Source organism: Patagioenas fasciata, chromosome 12 (assembly GCF_037038585.1).
Source record: "Patagioenas fasciata isolate bPatFas1 chromosome 12, bPatFas1.hap1, whole genome shotgun sequence".
NCBI classification, from domain to species: Eukaryota; Metazoa; Chordata; class Aves; order Columbiformes; family Columbidae; genus Patagioenas; species Patagioenas fasciata.
This window is the reverse complement of record NC_092531.1, coordinates 14,128,996-14,148,360: the sequence shown is the minus strand read 5'-3', so window position 1 is coordinate 14,148,360 and position 19,365 is coordinate 14,128,996. Positions and strand designations below refer to the sequence as shown.

At 52.7% G+C, this 19,365-nt stretch overlaps 1 protein-coding gene across 4 annotated transcripts; it reads left to right on the top strand.

Moving 5' to 3' along the window:
* The first annotated feature begins 5,775 nt into the window (after positions 1-5,775).
* Positions 5,776-18,589, top strand: PAQR5 (progestin and adipoQ receptor family member 5). Of its 4 annotated transcripts, none has more exons than XM_065847481.2 (9): positions 5,776-6,072; positions 8,162-8,213; positions 8,922-9,154; positions 9,468-9,595; positions 9,681-9,886; positions 10,640-10,766; positions 14,460-14,556; positions 15,058-15,199; positions 16,127-18,589. In XM_065847481.2, the coding sequence occupies exons 3-9, from the start codon at positions 9,104-9,106 to the stop codon at positions 16,372-16,374; spliced, it is 999 nt and encodes a 332-aa protein (XP_065703553.1). In that variant the 5' UTR covers positions 5,776-6,072; positions 8,162-8,213; positions 8,922-9,103; the 3' UTR covers positions 16,375-18,589. The 4 variants fall into 4 exon arrangements, with proteins under 4 accessions (XP_065703553.1, XP_071670030.1, XP_071670028.1 ...); XM_071813927.1 differs by lacking the exon at positions 5,776-6,072 and adding an exon at positions 6,681-6,938; XM_071813928.1 differs by lacking the exon at positions 5,776-6,072 and adding an exon at positions 7,794-7,840.
* The last annotated feature ends 776 nt before the right edge of the window (positions 18,590-19,365 follow it).

Below are 19,365 nucleotides of genomic sequence, written 5' to 3'. Positions count from 1 at the left end.
AGCTGTCAAAGGCATTATCTTTTTTATTTTAATTCAGTCAACCTGTCATCAGTGTAAGTTCTATTGAAAGTTACTGGGGAAACCTGGGAGGGGGAGACATGAGAAACTGATATTCAGAACTTTGTGAAGGAAAATATTTAGCTACAGAATATGGCTTTGTTTGGGCTGTTTCGAAAACAATGGGAATGAGGCATTCTCAATTAGCTCTCAAAATGCTGGGTTTTATATTGCTGGTGGCAAAGGATGAGTGGCCAAAGTGCTTATTTCTCGGTCCTTGCCAAGTCCTGTATTTTAACGCATTAAGTTTTGTAAGAGCTTTGTTCAGAAATGTTGTGTTTTGAAGGCGAAAGCTGTTGAGCACAAAGAAAACAGTTGCTGCAGCCACCTCGTCCTGTCATAAAGATTAACCAAAAACACAAATAGACCTTGCTGAGGAAGAGATCTGTCCTTGCCAGCACTGCGAGGAGGGTGGCAGCTTGGGAACAGCTTCTCTCGAGCTGTGACTTGTTCCTCATGTGCCTCAACTGCCCTTGAGGTCGATTGCTGAGCTAACTGTGCAGCCCTGTGCTGCTGAGCTGTATTGAAGTGTCTGCTCAAGGCTGGGCTGGTCATCACCCCTGTGCAGCCAACACAGCCTACTGCACCTCCCTCCTATCTTAATTAGTTACATCTTTAATTGCTGCCTGGTGGAAAAGGCCCTGGGGGTGTTGGTGACAGCAGCTGAACATGAGCCAGTGTGTGCTCAGGTGGGCAACAGGCCACCAGCATCCTGGCTGGCACCAGCACTGGTGTGTCCAGCAGGACCAGGGCAGTGACCGTCCCTGCGCTGGGCACTGGGGAGGCCAAATCTTGAATCCTGGGGGCAGTTTTGGGCCCTCATGCCAAGAAAGGCCTTGAGGTGCTGGAGCGAGTTGAGAGAAGGGAATGGAGCTGAAGAAGGGGCTGGAGCACAAGTGTGATGGGAGCGGCTGAGGGGCCTGGGGGATTCAGCTGGAGAACAGGAGCTGAGGGGAGACTCTGAACCGCCTGAAAGGAGCTTGGAGCCAGAGGGAGTCGGGCTCTGCTCCCCAGGAAAAAGCACCAGAACCAGAGGAAATGGCCTCAAGTTGCTTCAGGGGAGGTTGAGTTTGGATCTGGGGAACAACTTCTTCCCCAAAGGGCTGTCGGGCATTGGAACAGGCTGCCCAGGGCAGTGGTGGAGTCACCATCCCTGGAAGGGTTGAACAGACATGGAGACGAGGTTTGCAGGGGCAGGGGGCAGTGCTGGGGGTGGGGGAACAGTTGGACTTGGTGATCTTGAGAGGCTTTTCCAACCAAAACCATTCTCTGATTCCATGTGCCCTCTCCCAGCTGCCACGAAAGACCGTTCATTGACGGGACAGAGATGGTGCTCCTCTCAAGGTGTTCCCAGCGCCCTGGTGGACCCTCCTGCTGTGAGTCTGGCAGCAGCACCTTATTTCTGGGTGCACTGGGGTGGCCATGGACAACCTGCGGCTGGGACTGTTGCTGCTGTCCCTGAGGAAAGTGAAATATGTGATGGCTGATTCCAGCGAGGTCAGGAAGAAACACGAGTATTTGCCCAGTCAACATGAGGTTCTGCTCTTGCTCTCAGTATGTGCAGAAGCCGGTACTTGGTGGTAGTGAAGGTGAGGTGTCTCTGTTGGGTTTTTGTTTGTTTGTTTGTTTTTCTTTTTCTCCCCAAACAAGGCTGGATTAGCAGCATTTTCTAGCGGGACAGTGTCCCACATACAGCCTTGTTCTGCACCCTCCACCGTGGCTCCAGCCCTCGCCTCGTGTGCCTCCTTGCCCCCAGCAGCACAATTGCTGCTCTCAGGAGTTTTCCCTGTTTATGTGCCCAGTCTGATTGCTGTCCTGAGCCACAGCGATGCCCTCACCTCCAGGCACTCCCTTCTCTGTGGATTCATCACAGTTTAGCAGCTTTCTGTCACCCTGACGAGGAAACGCAAGAGATGGTGCTGATGGATGGAGCAGCTTCAGCAGAGGAGGCGGCAGCTGCTTCACCACGCTGGGAGAAATAAATGGTGCCTGGACATATTTTCCAGGCTCAGGTGCCCGTTTGTGAGGGAAATCTTGGCCAAACCTTTCTGGGTGAGAGAAGAGGCTTTGAGGATGCTTGGGAAGAGGCTCCTTGTGCAGGTGAGGGCTGGGGGCTGCTGGGACGCGGATGTGTGTGCATAGGGCTGCATGTGTCCTGCGTTGGGGACGTGGGGGACCTGGCTCTGTGCCCCCCCTCAGCATCCAACTCTGCTCCCCTCAACTCTTTTTCTGCTGGGAAATCAAACCACCCTTTGCATGGTGCTCTCGAAGGTACCAAATCAGCCAGGACCGCCCCCAGCACCAAGCACCCTGTGGCACCCCCATGCTGGAAGCATCTTCACAGCCGTAGTTCTGCAAAGCCCATTACTGGGACTGGAAAAAAAAACAAAATCAAAGTGGCATCGCTTGGGTGGGGAATACTAACCCATTAATTTGATCATAAAGAAGCCTTTTTACTGAAATCCCCAGCACTCGCAGGGCTTGGCTGGATCTTATTAAACGCTCCGATATTCCACTGTAGCTTTTTGTTTTCCCTGGGCCATGTTTGAACAATCAAATGTCAGCAGAAACAGCTGGTGGTAAATGTCATTTCCCTCTGCCCAGGGACCGCGGGACTGGCTGCCGGGCGCTTCACCCAGAGTTGAGCTGCTTAGAGAGAATTAAATATTAATTTGGGTATTGCTCTCTGTAATGCACTGGTGCGGAGCCGGGCTCCGTCCAGCCGTGCCTGGGCAGGCAGTGCTGCATGGGCAGCTCTGGGGAGGTGGTGATGATGATGATGATGATGGGGGGGGGTGTCAGGAAGCACTTTCCAAAGGCAGGTTTACATCTGGGAGCGGTTCCTGTGCTGGAGAGGAAGAGCCAGGGGTGATTTTCCCCATGAAGTCCCAGCACTCCAGCCAGTGTTTGGCTCCTCTCCTGCAATGTGGCTCCTCCTCGGTCCCTGCTGCCCTCCCCACTGGTTTTCCGCAGCTGATGTCCCCCCTCTCCCCTCTGGTCCCTGCAACATCCCTGCTCCTCACTAGGGCTGCTGCACCCCAACGTCCTCCATAAATTTAATAGTCATGTCAGCACCAGCACATTCCTCTATCTCACACACCCTGTAAGCAGAACATGTCAACACACTCATTTTGTAATTACAAATATCAATTAAGGCAGGCCAGAGCAAGGAATGTGTTGGATGAGCTGGGCTGTGCCAGCAGCAGGGGCCCAAAGGGGAAGAGGGTCCGTATGTTTTTTGGATTGATTTAAAAATTTTCAAAAGTTTGGGGGTTTGGTTTATTTGAGTGCAGGTGCAGTGCTGTTTCTGGTGCGACCCCATCCTGCAGCAAAGCCCCCGATCGCTCTTGTTGGTGTGGTGTTCTTGGGGGCTCATGGTGCATCGGGGGAGCCCGTGGTGTTCTCGGGGAGGGGGGGGTCACAGTGTGTTTGGGGAGCCCAGGGTGTTCTTGGGGAGCTCACGGTGTGTTTGGGGAGCCTGGGGTGTTCTCAGGGAGCCGCTCACAGGTGCAGGTCCCACTGGCACCGAAGCTGGTGGCCATGGGACACGCTGCAAACTCGGCACCAGCCCTGGGTCACCTACGGACATTTTGCAATTCTACCTGTCAGGCACATTGTGAGCTCGGCGCCGCTTTGCTGTAAATGAGCACAAGCTCTGGAATGACGGATTGTCTTCACATAGAATAGCTCCAGCTCACAGCACCAATCTTCACAGACAGCTTAACCCCCTTTTATGGGGACAAACTGACTCGGAGCAGCGGAATAAACCATTGCACTTGCATTCCGCAGTTACCGCCTTGTGAGTTGTTCCCTGTCGGTATTTGCACTGAAGAGGCAGTGCTTGCGGTAGACCATGAATAACATGGTGAAGAATTAAATGTGTGTAATTAAACGTGTGGGCTTAGGGCTAAATTAAATATTAAGCAGTTCTCCCGTCAGCGGCTCTGCCGTGGTGCTGCCAGGGGTGTCCCAGGGCTGCAGTCATGGGGAGGTGGCTCCTCTGTGTCACCTGCCCAGGGGAAGAGATGCTGGTTTGTGCTTGTTGCTGGTTTCCTGGCCCCCCGGGCATCCTGCTCACATGGTCATTTAGAAGTATTTCATGGTTTTATTACAGCGCAGCAGCAGAACTCATCCTTTCCAGATAATTTGACCATCTGCAGCTCTTAAACCCAGCCTGGCGAGGGGGTGAATAGAGTAAATCTGTATCTGGGTCTCTGCGGGCAATGGTTTGGAGGGGAAAAAGAGCCCAGGAGATGGTATAAAACGCTCGCTCAGTGCCAAAAGTATGGGGTGTGCAGAGAGGCAGCGTTTTCCCTTTGCTCGCCACTCTCCTCGCCTGTAGCCCAGCGGGGATGGGGCTGTGGGGGTGACATCAGTGACAATCTCCCCCAGGAGCCAAACTGTCCCCTGCCCTCTATCTGGGTGCAGACGTGTGTGTGTCCAGCCTGGCTGTGGCCTCATCCACCCTGTGCCTGCAAAGCAAACCCTCATTTTGTGCCAATTTGCCATCAGAGAGGGGAAAAAACACTGCAGGAGCTGCTGGTGACCTGGGGACACCCAGTTGTTCTGGACACAGCTCATCCTCTGAGCCACGTCCAGTTGGAGCATCTTCCTTGCACAGCTTGGGGATGGCTTTACATCCAAACCAAGGGCAGGTTTATAAAGCCAGCCTTGCATGGGCTTATACCGTGGTGTGAGCATCATCTTCCTTGGGCACGTGTCCCCCCCGCATACCCGGCTCATCCCTGCCAGGGCGAGATTGTTCCCAGGCTCCTGTTTGCTGCCAGGGACAAGCTTTGTGGCAGCAGAGGCTCTGGTCATGGGGTTTGGGCTTGGCTGCAGGATCTGGCCCTTGGCACGGAGTTCACTTCATTAAGGAACCCATTACTGGACCCACTGGTGCAAATCCCTGAGCCCACCCTGTAGCTGCCCCTTGTTGCTGCAAGGCTCTGAAATCGGGAAACAGGGATGATCTCAGTGCTGGGACATCCCTCCTGGGGGGGCAGCACCCGAAAGGAGGTGGCAGAGCCCTGGGGAAGCTGTGCCAGCAGGGGAGGGTTAACCCCCTTACACCTAGAAATGGGTGTCAAGAGACTTGCCCTTGTGATTAAAATGCACGGTAGTGCTGCACGCTTACCAGCCCTGATCTCAAGTGACCCTTCTTGCTGCTCCCAGTGTGTTACTCCGGCTTCTGGTTCTTCCAGCCACTCACCAGCAGGAGCAGCGCCTGTGCATCCCTCCCAGCAAGCCTGCCGCTCTGTTCAAACATTGTGAAACACGGTACCAATGGCTGCCGTGAAAACAGAGGCTGTATTGGGGGTGAAAGGGAAATGTTCAGGGTTTGGGGGGTTTTGTAGCTGGTGCAGAGGTGGGGAGAGCTGGTGGCCAAGGGGATCCCATGTCCCGGTCAGCCGTGACCCCCCCCCCATCCAGCTGGGGATGATGCAAGAACTCTCTCCAGTTTGGGAGCCCTCACTTCTTCATCTGGGGGGGATTAACTTTACAGGCTCCATGGAGACAGTTAAGCAAGTTTTGGGTGTTTTCCAGTGCTGCAGTGGAGGGACTTGGGAGCCGAAGATACACAGGGAGATCTGGGAGTTAATATTTTTTCCTGCCCTTATTCCGCTTCCTTGCAGCCTGGCTGAAGCTTAATCCCCAGCGCGATCTGAGAGTGTTTGGCCACAGTTATTTCCGGTCTTACTTTCTTGACTTTTTTTCCTGTTCCACTAAAAGACGAGCCAGAATTAATTTGCTCCTCAGCTGGGAAAGCAACCGGCAGGGTCTGACCTCAGCCGGCTCCTTCCCCCTGCCCAGCTGGGGTGCAGGGATCAGGGTGCCAGCGGCTAAACCAGACTTTGGCAGAGTCTCCTGCCCTTCCCGCCGGGCCGCCGGCTTTGGCAAACCTGCCTGGGCCATGTGGGCCGTGTTTGTACACAGATGAGTAATGCGCTCGCCCGGAGCCAGCGCCGGCAATAACACAGCATCCGACCCAGCCCTGTGCCTGGGAGCTGCGCCGTAAGTACCGGCCACTCGGCTTCTTCCCTCAGGTTTATTTCACCTTGTTGCTTTTTACGCTGTCCTGGGGATGCTGAGGGTTTGCATGGTGCGAGCTCGCCTGTGGGGAGGTTTTCAGACATGTTGTGAAAAGATGAAGGTGGGACAGAGCTGTGTGTGATGAGGCCAGTAGTAAGCTGCTTTTCCCTGCCCTCCCACAGCACTGACAGCTCGTGGCTGTGCTGCTCGTTTGCAGAATCTATGCAAGTTTTGCTCGGCAGTGGTTTAGGAGCGGGACAGGGGACTGGGACGTCCCCCCAGGAGGACGGGTGAAAGTGCTGGGTCTGCCAAAGAGCTTGAGCATGTGCCTGGAACGCCCTGGTTTTGGAAAGCTCTGGGCTCGTGTGTGTGCTCAGAGCTGGCTGCTCGTCCCGTCACATCCCAGCAGCAACAACAACCTCCAACGCCTCCGCTGTTCTGCTGGAAAAGGTCTCGGCGTGTCGCAGGCTGACGAGTGCTCTGAGGAGCCCAGCTGCTGCTTTCACTGTTCAACTTGTCTCTGTCCTTGCACTGCCGTAAGAAAGTCATAGAAGTTAATAATTGACAGCTAAAATATTTTTCCCTCCACTGAAGGCTGGCGGGGAGGGCTGTGCTGTGGGGAGCCCAGACACAGCAGAGGGACGGTGACAGGGGACATGTCAGGGCTCCTCTTACCAGAGACAAACACCACTTTTTACGGGTGAGAGCTGGTGCCAGGCAGGAACCTTTCCCGGGTGAACGCGGCACAAACCAGGGGCTCCGGGGCTGGACCTGCACCCTGGGGTGCCCAACATCTCTCCATGGGGGGCTGAGGAGGAGGAGGAAGATCTGTGTTTGCAGCCAGCCAGGTAAGCCTGCAGCGTGAATAACCTGCTGTTTGTTTGCAGAGGTCAGGGCTGCCGTGTGCACCCATCCCTCGTCCCACGCCGCTCCCTGGTTGGGAAAAACAAGAGGAAAAGCCGGGACCGCGGGGTGTGCCGCGCTGCTGCACCCTGCGGCTCCGTGACTCATTTTGCTCTTCAAAAGACAAGTTTTTGGCAAAGCCTGGGCCCGGTTCTTCCCACACGGGTTCATGATGGGGACCAACTCCTGCTCTGGGGATGCTTTGCCCAGTTGCACCAGAGCGCACCCAGCCTGGGGCTCCTGTCCAAGGGCTCTTTGCAAATCAGGACTCCCGCACCCCCCGCCTGCCTTTGTGAAGAACCTGTGCCACATCCTTGCTTTTGCCACGATAAGAGACATTATTTTTGTTCTGGCCCATCATCACCTTCATTTGTGTTTGTATCAGACGTGCGGCGGGGATAGAAAAAGGCAGAGCTCTGTGCCAGGCTGCCCTTTATTTCTGGAGGATGCAAACAATCAACGGCAGCTCTCGTTCCCTGCCCTGGTTCCTCACTCCTCATTCCTCACTCCTCATTCCTCAGTCCCTGCCCTCAGAGGGTTCAGGTCCCTTTTCCAGTGCAGGAATTCCCAGGGGATCCTGGGTGGCTGCAGGATGCATGTCCCTTCGAGGCGGCACACCTGTAGCACAGAGGCTGAGAAAAAGCTCCGGATCTAAGTATAATCTTTAACTAAAGGCATTTCTAATTTTATTTTTTATGTCAGGTTTATTGCTCTCCTGCCTCGTTAATTTTTTCCCTCCTGTTAACCACCTCCCAGCCCCCTCCCTCTCCCAGGCACTCCCTGCCCAGGCGTTTGGCCCAGGCTGGTTTGCTCCATTTGCACTGGAGTTGCTCAGCTGCACAGAGAGGTAGAGTACGGGGGGGAGGAAGAGCAGAGGAAGACGAAGGGTCACACCAGGGGCTGGGCAAGAGCAGCAAAGGGGTTTAATTTGGACCAGGGTGTCCCTGCAGCACTGGCAATTTGTGCAGATGGCTGGAGCTCAGTGCGTCCTGCTGTGAAGCTATGGGAGGGCTGAGGCGGCCAAAACGCTGTCCCAGGAGCAGCTCTGGGGATGCTGAATTCACAACCTGGCCCTTGGGCTCCCTTCTCGTCCAGCTTCCGCCGGCCCAGGTGGTTCCTTTCAGGAGGGCACAGGAGATGATGTTTTTTTTTCACCTTTATTTGACAGAGCGAGGTGGAGGTGGAGGGGGCAGGAGTGGCGCTGCTGGAGCCGTCAGCGGGTAAGAGATGGAGACGTGGGGGCTGCACCAGGGGGCTGGGGTGTTCGAAGAGGAGCGGGTGGGGAGAAGCAGCCTGGATGCTGCCTGGGACCCTGTGTCCTTCCCGAGTCCCCAGGGGGACCTGCCTGCACCCCCAGCCTGTTCCCAGGGCTTTCTGTGCGACCCTGAGGTGCTCTGGGGACGTGGGTATTGTTCCAGCATCTCCCCCGTCTCTGTTGGGGTGATAACAAGGGGCTCAGTCCCTCTGGGTGGTGGGCACAGGGACATGCTGTCCTTCTTTTAGGATGAGAGGAAATGGCCTCAAGTTGTGCCAGGGGAGGTTGAAGTTGGATCTGGGGAACAATTTCTTCCCCAAAGGGCTGTTGGGCATTGGAACAGGCTGCCCAGGGCAGTGGTGGAGTCACCATCCCTGGAGGGGTTGAACAGATGGAGATGAGGTTCTCAGGGACATGGGGCAGTGCCAGGGGTGGGTTATGTTTGGACTCGATGATCTTGAGGGGCTTTTCCAACCAAAATGATCCTATGATTCTCCCCCTGCCCCCTTCATGTACAGGTGGTACAAGGGGACCCCAACATCCCTGCAGGGTTGGATGACGTCCCCCATCCCCACGCCGTGGGAACGCCCCAGGAAGTGTTTGCTGTGTGGGGGTTTGGGATCTCCCATGGGGACACCGTGCCACGTCCCCACAAATGCTCATCTCCCCTCAGGCCACCCGTCCTGACTGCAGGGAGCATTGCTTCAGCTGTCACTGAGCAGCCGCATCCCTGTCCTGTCGAGTCCCCAGCAGGGGGTGAGATGTGTCCAGGAGGGGCTGGGAGGCACCGCAAAGCTCGTCTCCAGAGCAGCTGAGCTGAAAACATCCCTTGGAGCCAGAGCCCCGACCCGCGTGATGCTGAGCCTCAAGTTACCCCGGCTGCTCAGCATCCACCAAGTGCCCAAGGTCAGAAAGGAGCTTCTCTGCCCTACGCCTGGGGCTCGATGGGGTCTGGGGAGGTGACAAGTGGGAGAAGCGTGCTGGGGTGGCCTTGTCCCACCCAGGGCAGTGATCAGCCCCTCCATGGGACCACCCCAATGCAGGGAACACAGCTCTGTTCTCGCAGCAAGGTCCTGGGTCCTGAATTATGGGCACCCTCCTTTCAGCAAAATTCCTTCTCCGATTTGTTCTTCCTTCTCCTCCTGTTTGTTGTCCCTTCTCCTCCAATTTGTTGTCCCTTCTCTTCCGACTGCCACCAGCACCTGTCCTTGACTTGCAGGGGTACCGGGAGCAGGGGATCCTCTTTGGGTATCGCCCCCCCCAAAGCTCAGCAACAGATTGCCTCCTCAGTGCCTTCCAAATGACAAATGAAACTCTGAATATTTGGACACATTTTGTGCCCGCCTGGTAGGTACTGTGCTCCGGGTCTTCAGCATCCATGCTGGGATGGGGACACCCAAGGGTGCAATGTTGACCGTCCCCCCACCCACAGGTACTTTGTGTGGACGCTGGTGGGACGGTTGCAGGGGCCGGGGGGCTGGGAGGACCCCCAGGCCCGGCCCCTCCTAGCCTACCTGCTGACCTGCTGCATCTACCCACTGGCCTCCAGCTGCGCCCACACTTTCAGCACCATGTCCACCCATGCGCGCCACCTGTGCTACTTCTTCGATTATGCGGCTCTCAGCATGTACAGCCTGGGTAAGGACGGGCAAGGGCCAAAGGTTTCATAGAATCACAGAATCACAGGATGGTTTGTGTTGAAGGGACCTTCCCAGCTCCCCCAGTGCCACCCCTGCCACGAGCAGGGACATCTTCACCAGCTCAGGTTGCTCAGAGCCCCGTCCAGCCTGGCCTGGGATGTCTCCAGGGATGGTTCATCCACCACCTCTGGGCAACCTGCGCCAGTGTGTTACCACCCTCACTGTAAAATATCTCTTCTTCATGTCCAGCCTGAATGTTTTTTTCCCCAGTTTCATTGGGTGCTGGTCTCCAGCTCTTCCCTGGGTCTGCAGGAACAGCGGCACAGGGAGGTGTCAGGGACGGGGCTGAACCCCAGGTGCTCTGATGGCTCAAATCCATGGGACAAGCAGAAACAGCAGCTGCTTGTGTGTTGTTCCTGCTCCTCTTTCTTCCTCCCTGCAGCCCCGTGCTTGGGAGGGACCGTGACCCATCTTTGACACTGCCACAAATAATGTGGGGCTGGGTTTTGTAGCTGGCAACACTGGAATAGAGACCTGGTTGTGTGACATTCCTTGGTGTTTGTATAAATAGAAAAATACACTAAAGACCACTGCTGTCAGTGAAGTCTGTGGCAACGCTACCTTCATCCACACCCCCCTTTCCTCGAAGTCCTCAACGTCAACTCCAGTTCGGGGGGTCAGAGCTGTGCCCAGGAGTGTGCTGAGGGTCCCACAGGACCTGGCACTGACCGGGCACCTCCTGTGTCCCCAGGGTCCGCGCTGGCATACTCGGCGTACATTTTCCCCATGGAATGGGTCAACAGCACCTTCCACCGCTGCTACGTCCCCATCGCCGTGTTCAACACTGTCATCAGCACCAGCCTGTCCTGCTATTCCAGGTAAGCTGACGCTTTTTCTGCCAGCATTGCGTAATCATTAGTATTATTAATAAAGCTTTTCAACTACAGGCTGTTTTGTAACAACATGAACCTTAAGCTCAGGAAGGGGAAGAAGAGGATGTTTGTTTTGGGAAAAGTGTTGCATGCTGGCACTAGGAGGGTTTGATGATCAAAAACACAAAACAAATGAAGTAGCTTTAATTTTTGGAAGTTCAGAAAGTAATTCCACTTCCAGAATCTTGTTTGGGCTGTTGGTTTTCTAATTTAACCCATGAAAAGGGGTGGGCTCCAGTGCGCCCAAGATTTCAGTGTGTTTGGGTTTAAACATGAGCCCAGTCCTGACAAAGACATGGGTCAGCCCAAGTGCTGCATGGCTGCTTATGTGTGCGTGTGTGTTTATATGTGTGTTTATGTGTGTGTGCAATGGATTTGCAGGGGAGGAACCTCCACCTTCTCACAGCCAATTGAATAACTTTTAAAGCACAAGCAGCGTTGTGTGCACAGTATTTTGTTCCTGAATGGCATTAGAAACTTGTTTGGAATAACTCAGATGTCGGAAAGACTCAGCTGATTCCCAGCGATACATGCCGTGCTAGATCTCTATCTCGATGGGGTTTTTTTTAATTCCTGGTAGACACCCCCCTGAAGGCTGTGTTTGTAAAGCACTCGTGCCTGTTGTTGCGACAACATGCAGTTTGCTTTGCAAAAAGTACAATTCCTGTTTTCCCAAGCAATGCAAACCATTTGGCATTATTCCTTCCTTCTCTTTCGGGTTGTCTCTGTACTTTGGGCTGTCTTTGGCAGGTGGCTGCTCTTTGGCATGTGTTGATTTGGACCTATCCTTGGTATTACTGAGCAGTACAGCAAAATCAAGGATCTGTCTTGGCTCACTTTGTGGATGATGCCGGTTTGGGCTTAGTATTTTTTCTTGATATTCCTCATTTCTTCCTCTTTCTTTTTGTTTCTTTCCCCCCCTCTTATTTTTGTCTTGTGCGTCTCTTTATTGTCTCATTAGACAGGTTTAGCAAACGAAGCTCACTGACCATGTGCTAATCCTAGAACTTGCCACTTGAAGATAACCCTTAGGAAATATCAGCAACTTGAGATCAGTTCCAGATTAATTTGGATTGTTTAAAAAAAAAAAAAAAAGAACCTGTAAATTTAATTGTCAGCATCTCTCCACTACAAAACTGTAAGTACAGTTATGTCATAGAATCACAGAATCACAGATGGCTTGTGTTGAAGGGACCTTCCCAGCTCCCCCAGTGCCACCCCTGCCATGAGCAGGGACATCTTCACCAGCTCAGGTTGCTCAGAGCCCCGTCCAGCCTGGCCTGGGATGTCTCCAGGGATGGGGCATCCACCACCTCTCTGGGTGACCTGGGACAGGCTCTCACCACCTTCAGGGGCAACAATTTCTTCCTTCTTTCTCATGAATGAATGCGCCCCTGTAATTCCTCACTGCACCCTGTGCACACCAAGTCACATCTGGGAACCGTGCCAGCCATTGAGTTGCTGCATCCCCATGTCCCTCTGCACATCCCACATGTGTCAGCATCACAGCTGCATCTGCATCCTCTGTCTGTCCCCTGTCTATGTGTCTGTCTGTCTCTCTTCTTTTGCAGCTTGAGGCTGTAGAGGGTGCTTGGTTTTGCTCCCCCCTCTGCTTTGGTGCTTCCCTGGGTTGTGTAAGTGGCTTGTGCTGGGCTTAACCCCAGGGCACCTGAGCCATGGCCAGCTGGTTGGAGACATGGATGTGGTGGGTCTGGCTGTCCCCGAGACCCCCACAAGGCCACCAGCACCTGGGCCACCCCGTTCCTCCCGCAGGCCACTGCTCACTTCAATGTCACCCTGAGCTGAGTCACACCAGCCAAAAGGTCCCTCCCTGGCATGGGGGCAGCTGGATGGGAATCGTGCAGTGGGTGGTGATGCAGCAAGGCGGGTGTACCTGGGGGGCCCTGCCTGGGCACCCCCATTCCTCCTGGCTTGCAGAGGGCTTGGCGGCCGCACAGGAATGCTGTTGGGCTGCTCCAGCAACCGCACCCCAGGGGGGGCTGCTCCAGCAACCAGGAGGGTGTGCGGCTGCCTCGGTGACCTCCGTGGCACTGCCAGGGACTGGGGTCACTGGGGCAGAGAGAAGGAGGATGCCGGGCTGTTTCTGAGAGGTTCAGATGAGGGAAAGGCTCCAGACTCCAGCTGAGCTCCTGCACCACAGCCAAATGCAGCTCAGCCTCTTGCAGGCACCTCATGAAGGTGGATGGTAGCGCAGGTTAAGGTGGAGGAGGGTGAGCAGGAATGATGAAGGCAGGGACTTATCCTGGGGCATCTGGAGAATGGCATTTATTGAGCTGCTGCATCGAATTGCATTAACTTCTCAGGAAAATGTTTCAATCCTCGACAGCTGGTTGATGAGTCAACAGTGACAATTTTTGATTGATTGGTTGGTTTTTGCGAGACAAAAGCCCTTCTGCAGTTAGTGGGTCTTGAGCACGTGTTGAATTCTTGGGGTTTCAGCCCGTATTTGGGGTCATATCAATAGAGCCCTTCTGCTTTGCAGGCAAGTGTGTTGAAGATCTGCTCAAGTTACTCTCTCTGTTTACACATTGGGCTAAAAACCTATAAAAGCTGGTGTTTCCCTGGACCAGTCCGCTGGGGGCTGCACCAGCAAGTGCTGCTGGGCTTCCCCGAGCTGCTCTGGGCTTACCCTCCCCAGTTTCCTATGAGTTGCGGCCCCTGTGTGGCAGGAGCACGCTTGGCTTTATAATGTTTTATAGTGTTTTATTGGGACCCAAGTGGTCAACTCTTTCATGATTTCAGATATGAAATACATCCTGTATTTCAGCAGTGTGATCTCCTGGGGAACAAAATTCACAATATTACTCCCCACACAGACATGGGCTTTCCTCCTCATATATAGTGTGATTATAACCAATAGGCTGCTTCTTCCATTATAAAGGTGATGTCATTAAAAAGTAACATGTTAAATTAATTTACTTTGTGTTTTGGTAACTCTCTCCCTGCATTCTCTGAAATGACAATTGCGAAGTCTTGGCAGGATGTGAAAATGAGGGATGCTGTGACACTTCATGCATTTCGGAGATAAGTTGCAATACAGCTTAACTAATAATTAGTGCTAATGCTAGCCTGAGTGCTGCATTACCCCCAAAGTCTCCCAGCCCAAGGCAGATGTGTTCTCCTCGATTGCTGTGCCCAGAAAGCTTGATTCAAAACAAAAAAGTGAAAACTCAGTTAAAAAACAACTGCAGGGGCAGCAGCTGTTTAAAGACCAGCCCTGTTCCTGCCTGCTGATGGGTAACGGTTAACAAGCAAGGGTGAACGAAGCAAAGTCAGCCAGGACCATGTAAAAAATGTTGTTTTCAGAGCTTGCAGAGATGCAACTGCAAGAGCCAGAGTGTGTAAAGGGGAGGGTAGCCCCAAAATCCTTCCTCCCCCAGCTCAGGGTTCAGCCACATGAGCTGAGGGTGGTCGCAGTTTTAATATAATCAGCAGACAAAAACCATGCTGAATTCACAATAATCCACGGGAGGATGTATGTACAGTCTGTATATCGCAGTCCGTAGTCCATATACCACAATCCCCAGTCCCCAGCAAACGAACGACAGGCTCCAGCGTTAATCTAATCTGAAATTCAGCTCATCTGCCACGTGCAATACTTTCTCTGTTTTCCTCAAGGTTTCTGGAGGTGGAGCGGCCTGGGCTCAGCAAGGTATCCCGCACCCTGGCCTTTGCCTACCCGTACCTCTTCGACAGCATCCCTCTCTTCTACAGGGTATGTACAGCACCGAGACATCCGCTTGCTGCAGGGCTGGAAACATCAGCTGCTTCATCTTAGTCTGAAAATATTTGGGAAAATACGCCAGCCTTTTTTTTTTTTTTTTCCCAAAGGAAAGCAAACTCCAGCAGGAAAAGAGATTTGGTTATTTTTTCCTGCACCTATTGATTGGCAGATTCCTTCCACTTCAAAGCACTAAGCTCAACCTTTGTTCATGCTGGAAAGTCACTGCCTTTGAAAGCTGCGAGTTTTCCAGTTCCTAAACTGGAGTGGGGTGGGAGTTTTGCTGCAGTGAGCTCTAAGGATGGGAGATGCAGGACTGGGATTTGCACACAACGGAGGCAACAGCTCTTGTATTGGGCCCTGGGTCCTGCACCGTGTGTTCGGGTGATGGGCAGACAGAGAGGATGTGAGCTGGAGGAATGGTGCTGCCACCTTTAAAATTGTGGGGTTTCTCTGTTTCCTTTACTGGTACCCTGTGTGGACACGGCTCTGCAGCTGTACATGTGCGCAGCACAGAGGTGCACAGACGCTGCCATCCTGCTGCACTACAAACACACCGCTTTGGCCTTCCTCACCTGCTTCATCTTCGCCAGCCACCTGCCCGAGCGACTCGCACCAGGACACTTCGACTACATCGGTAAGGGCCAACAGGAACAGCTGGCATTGTTATCTTAGTATTTTCAGGAAGAAAAGGCATAAATGCATGAGCGGCTCCCAGAGGTTAGAATATATTCCCTGCTGGAAATTCCAAATGTTGTTTTATATAAAGGAGACAGCAATCCTGCCAGGTAAAGCAGAACAGCTCCAGAATTCTGCTTGTACTAAAACATTTCATGATTGTAAAGCACAAGTGTGATGGGAGCGGCTGAGGTACCTGGGGGGTTCAGCTGGAGAACAGGAGCTGAGGGGAGACCTTCTGATCTCTGAACTGCCTGAAAGGAGCTTGGAGCCAGGGGGGGTCGGGCTCTGCTCCTCAGGAACAAGCACGAGAACCAGAGGAAATGGCCTCGAGTTGTGCCAGGGGAGGTTGAGGTTGGATCTGGGGAAAAATTCCTTCCCCAAAGGGCTGTTGGGCATTGGAACAGGCTGCCCAGGGCAGTGGTGGAGTCACCATCCCTGGAGGGGTTGAACAGACACGGAGATGAGGTTCTCAGGGACATGGGGTAGTGCCAGGGGTGGGGAACAGTTGGACTTGATGAGCTGGAGGGGCTTTTCCAACTAAAATGACTCTGTGATTCTAAAGAACTCATTTCTTATGCAAAACTCCTCCACTGTGGCACAGCGGTGTGTCACAGTGCCACGTCAGGGCTCTGCAGGAGACAGGATGGCAGCCCCAGCCACATCGGGGTTCTGCCTGTTACCCCGGCACATTCCATGTGCCAGGACCACAGCACAGAGCTGCACGTCCCATTGCATTTTGGAAAGGAACGTCTCTGCGCTCTGGCGGCACAGTGATAAAAGCCACGGAAATTAGTGGAATAAATATTTAAAGGCAATGGATGCCAGGCGGGAGGTCTGCTGAGCCCAAGGGGTTCCTCGGTGAGCGCTTTTGCCTTTCTCGCAGGGCACAGCCACCAAGTTTTCCACGTCTGCGGGATTGTCGGCACGCACTTCCAGCTGGAGGCCATCCTGACAGACATGGCGGAGCGGCAGGGCCGGCTCCTGCCCCCCTCGCCGCTGCCCTCGGCCCTGCAGACGCTGGGCTCCATGGGCGTCTGCGCAGCCGTCAGCCTGGCTGTCATCGGGCGCTGCTCCCTGGCCCTGCGCTTCCTGACCGAGCCTCTGCCCAGAGGAAAACCACACGGCCATTAGGCTTCGGCTCCCGAGAATATTCATGCTGCTCCACAAGAGACACCCGAAACTTTGAGGGTATGGTATGAATGAGGAGGAGTTTATTTGCCTACGCTCTCTGAGAAAATGTTTATTTGGGATTTTTCTCAAGAGCGAGACACATTGCACTGGGTTTTGTACATATCGCTTTAAAGCTGGGAGCGGATCATGAAATGCTTTTAATCAAGTTGCTGTTTCACCACAAGAAGTATTTAAAATAATCAACTTTTTTCCGTAAAAGGGAGACAAGTGCTGATAATTTCCAAAGCACTTGGCGTTTATCGGGTCTGCTTTACGGAGCAATCGAGGGGGCAAGTGAATGTGGATGACGCTGGTGACACAGATGTCCTTCTCATCAGTTTGGATCGATAGCCAAGACTCCCTGGCGAAGATGGGAGCACGGGCTCTCCCAGGGGCTCCCTAACTAAGGTTTCCACCTTGAAAGTGCCATTATTTAGGGGATTCAAACCTCAAATAGTTGTGCGATGCAGCCTTACGCTAAACCCAAGTGCCTGACGGAGGTGGGATTGAGAGAGACCAGTTCGCCTGCATTTTACATTCAGCTATTTTTAATCGTTACCCGGAAAGAGTTATTCCAGAAGAACTCTCCATGGGATATTCTTCCATAATAGCTTCTTTTTGGGTCCAACTCCAGTGTGTAGGTAAGTCCTGGGAAATAAATTCCCAGGGGAGAGCTGAGCTCCCGCCTGCACAGGCGATGCGGTTGCCGGCGGGACAGGAGGCACCCACCTCCCTCCTGCACCGTCACCTCCATTCCCTGCTCCCACCTCGGCTCCTTCTCAGGCCTCGTCAAACACCAACAGAGGACGAAACACCTGCACCCACGAGGATTTCCTCACAAGCGCGCTTAGTGCCGAGTGCTTAACGCGGGTGTGAAGCTGCCCGTGGGCAGCCCGGCTGTTTGGAAAAGGGGTTTGACACCTTATCGAGGGTGACAGCTGAGAAACTCAGGGCTGCCACATCATGGTGCCCTCTTCCCGGGGTTTCTGGAGGCAGGACACGGGGTGGGACTGATGGCGGAGCCATCACCTCCGAACCTCTCACCCACAGAGAAGAATGTTTTTCTTTTCAGGAGTGAGCAAGATGGGAGTGTCTGGGGGGAATAAAACGTCAGCTGAGCAAGAAGCAGGAGTCTGTAGAGAGGTGAGCGCTGCCGGGTGAAAGGCGGGATTTAGAGCAGCTGAGCTGGCAACACGTGTGGGGCCAAAGCTGTGTGATTTTAAAGCATTTCCAGAGCTAGACCTGGCTCATGCAGCAACAACCCTGAGCTCCTGTTCCTGCCCTGTTTCCTCTGCTGCTGCATCTGGATTTCACAAGGAGCCGCAGGGGGAGCTCGGTCGAGGGCTCCAGCGATGGAACCGGCACCTCGGATTTACCCAATACCTGCCGGAGGTACAGCAAAGATTCAATGTGATCACGCTTCTTGTTAATCATACGGGTGTGTAATTTGTTTTGTGTCTAATTACCTCTAAAAAGGTTTAATTGAGGCACTTTTGAGTGACAATACAACAGCTCGTTAAATATCTTCTGGGACAAATAAGTCTTTTGAAAAATAGCTTTCTTTTGAAAGCTGACCACGATTTATATTAATATTTATAAGCGGTGGAACATAATTGTTTATTCAACAGGTTTGTTTCATTAAAAGAGAAAACTAATATAACTATCACACTGATATATGCTAACCTGATTTGTATAGTTTCTGTGAAAATTAATCACTTCAGAGATAAGTGCTGATAATCGCAAAGCTTATTTACCTTGTGTACTCATGCGACTGGAAAGGAATCTGTGTAAGACGTGATTTAAGGGTCTGTAAAATTACATGAATCATTACAACTTTTCCCTTGGTTGTTTAACTTTTGAATTTGAGAATTCCTCTCGTCCTCTTCAGGTGACATTATTTGTAGGAAAACTACAATAAAAATGTAACGTTGTATTACACGTTTTTACCACAATCCCCCTGGATACTGCAGCACTTTCCACAACCCTTTGTCTGACACATGCTTTACGTACTGAACGAGTCAACATTTGAAGCAGCACAGGTCCGCCAGATTTCTTCTTCTGTTGGAGACAGGCCTTCAAAAAGCTACTCAATGTACTAAATTTTATTTACGTACAAAAATAAAACTCTGTGTTGAATTGTTACCAGAAAATAATAGAGGATACTTACTTGCTGGAACATGTTTCATTTTGTGTCTGTGCCCTGTCCAGAGCAAACTACAAACAAAACCATCAACTTTATGACCAAATTTTAACAAATGTTCCTCCTGTGAGGAAGAAGAAAAAAATACAAAGAAATGCCAACAAGCCAGGACACTGGCTTCTTCTGATAATGGTCACACTAAAAGGAAAAACACTGCTTGTTGGGATTTCTTTTAATTTTTTCTTTCCCTCTTAAGGGGGTAAGCTTACTTGACTTAGTTAATCTGCACTAAAACTGAGAACTGACTGAAGTCAGTGGTTTAAGTGACAATGAGCTCACTGTCCGGAGGCCTTTGGAGCTGCTCCGCAGGGTCAAACACAAGTTACTTCACTCTTTATCCCAGTTTCCCCCTTTGAATTAGATTCTTCCTTCCCAGGAAGAACGTCTTCCATGGACTTGTTCAGCCAGGCTTTTTATGCCTGTGTTCGCATTTCAGGGTTTGTTTTCCACCATTAAGCATTTCTGACAGGTCGGGAATTAACGAATTTATCTCCGGGCAGGTGGTAGCTCAGCCACAGGGAAGCCCTGGGAGGGTGAACTTTGCTGGATGACACCTCTGTTCCTGAGCCCCCGCCTTTATTTACACTGAAGCGATAAACCAGACAAACACAAGCCCAGACACGGCCGGGGAGCGGCTCCCACGGCCCGGGCCGTGAACTCCAGTGACATCTTGTCGCTGTCCCTGCTCCAGTGCATGGTGGGGTTGACGGAGCCACTCCCCGCGGGGCACCCAGAGGCCTCGGCACGGCGGG

What these genes read in the sequence shown, in the direction of transcription:
- PAQR5 (XM_065847481.2), top strand. Translation starts at nt 9,104, where the DNA reads ATGCTGAGCCTCAAGTTACCCCGGCTGCTCAGCATCCACCAAGTGCCC. An exon ending in GCATCCACCAAGTGCCCAAG is followed by an intron (nt 9,155 to 9,467) that starts GTCAGAAAGGAG and finishes CTTGACTTGCAG; the next exon opens with GGGTACCGGGAGCAGGGGAT. An exon ending in TCTCAGCATGTACAGCCTGG is followed by an intron (nt 9,887 to 10,639) that starts GTAAGGACGGGC and finishes CTGTGTCCCCAG; the next exon opens with GGTCCGCGCTGGCATACTCG.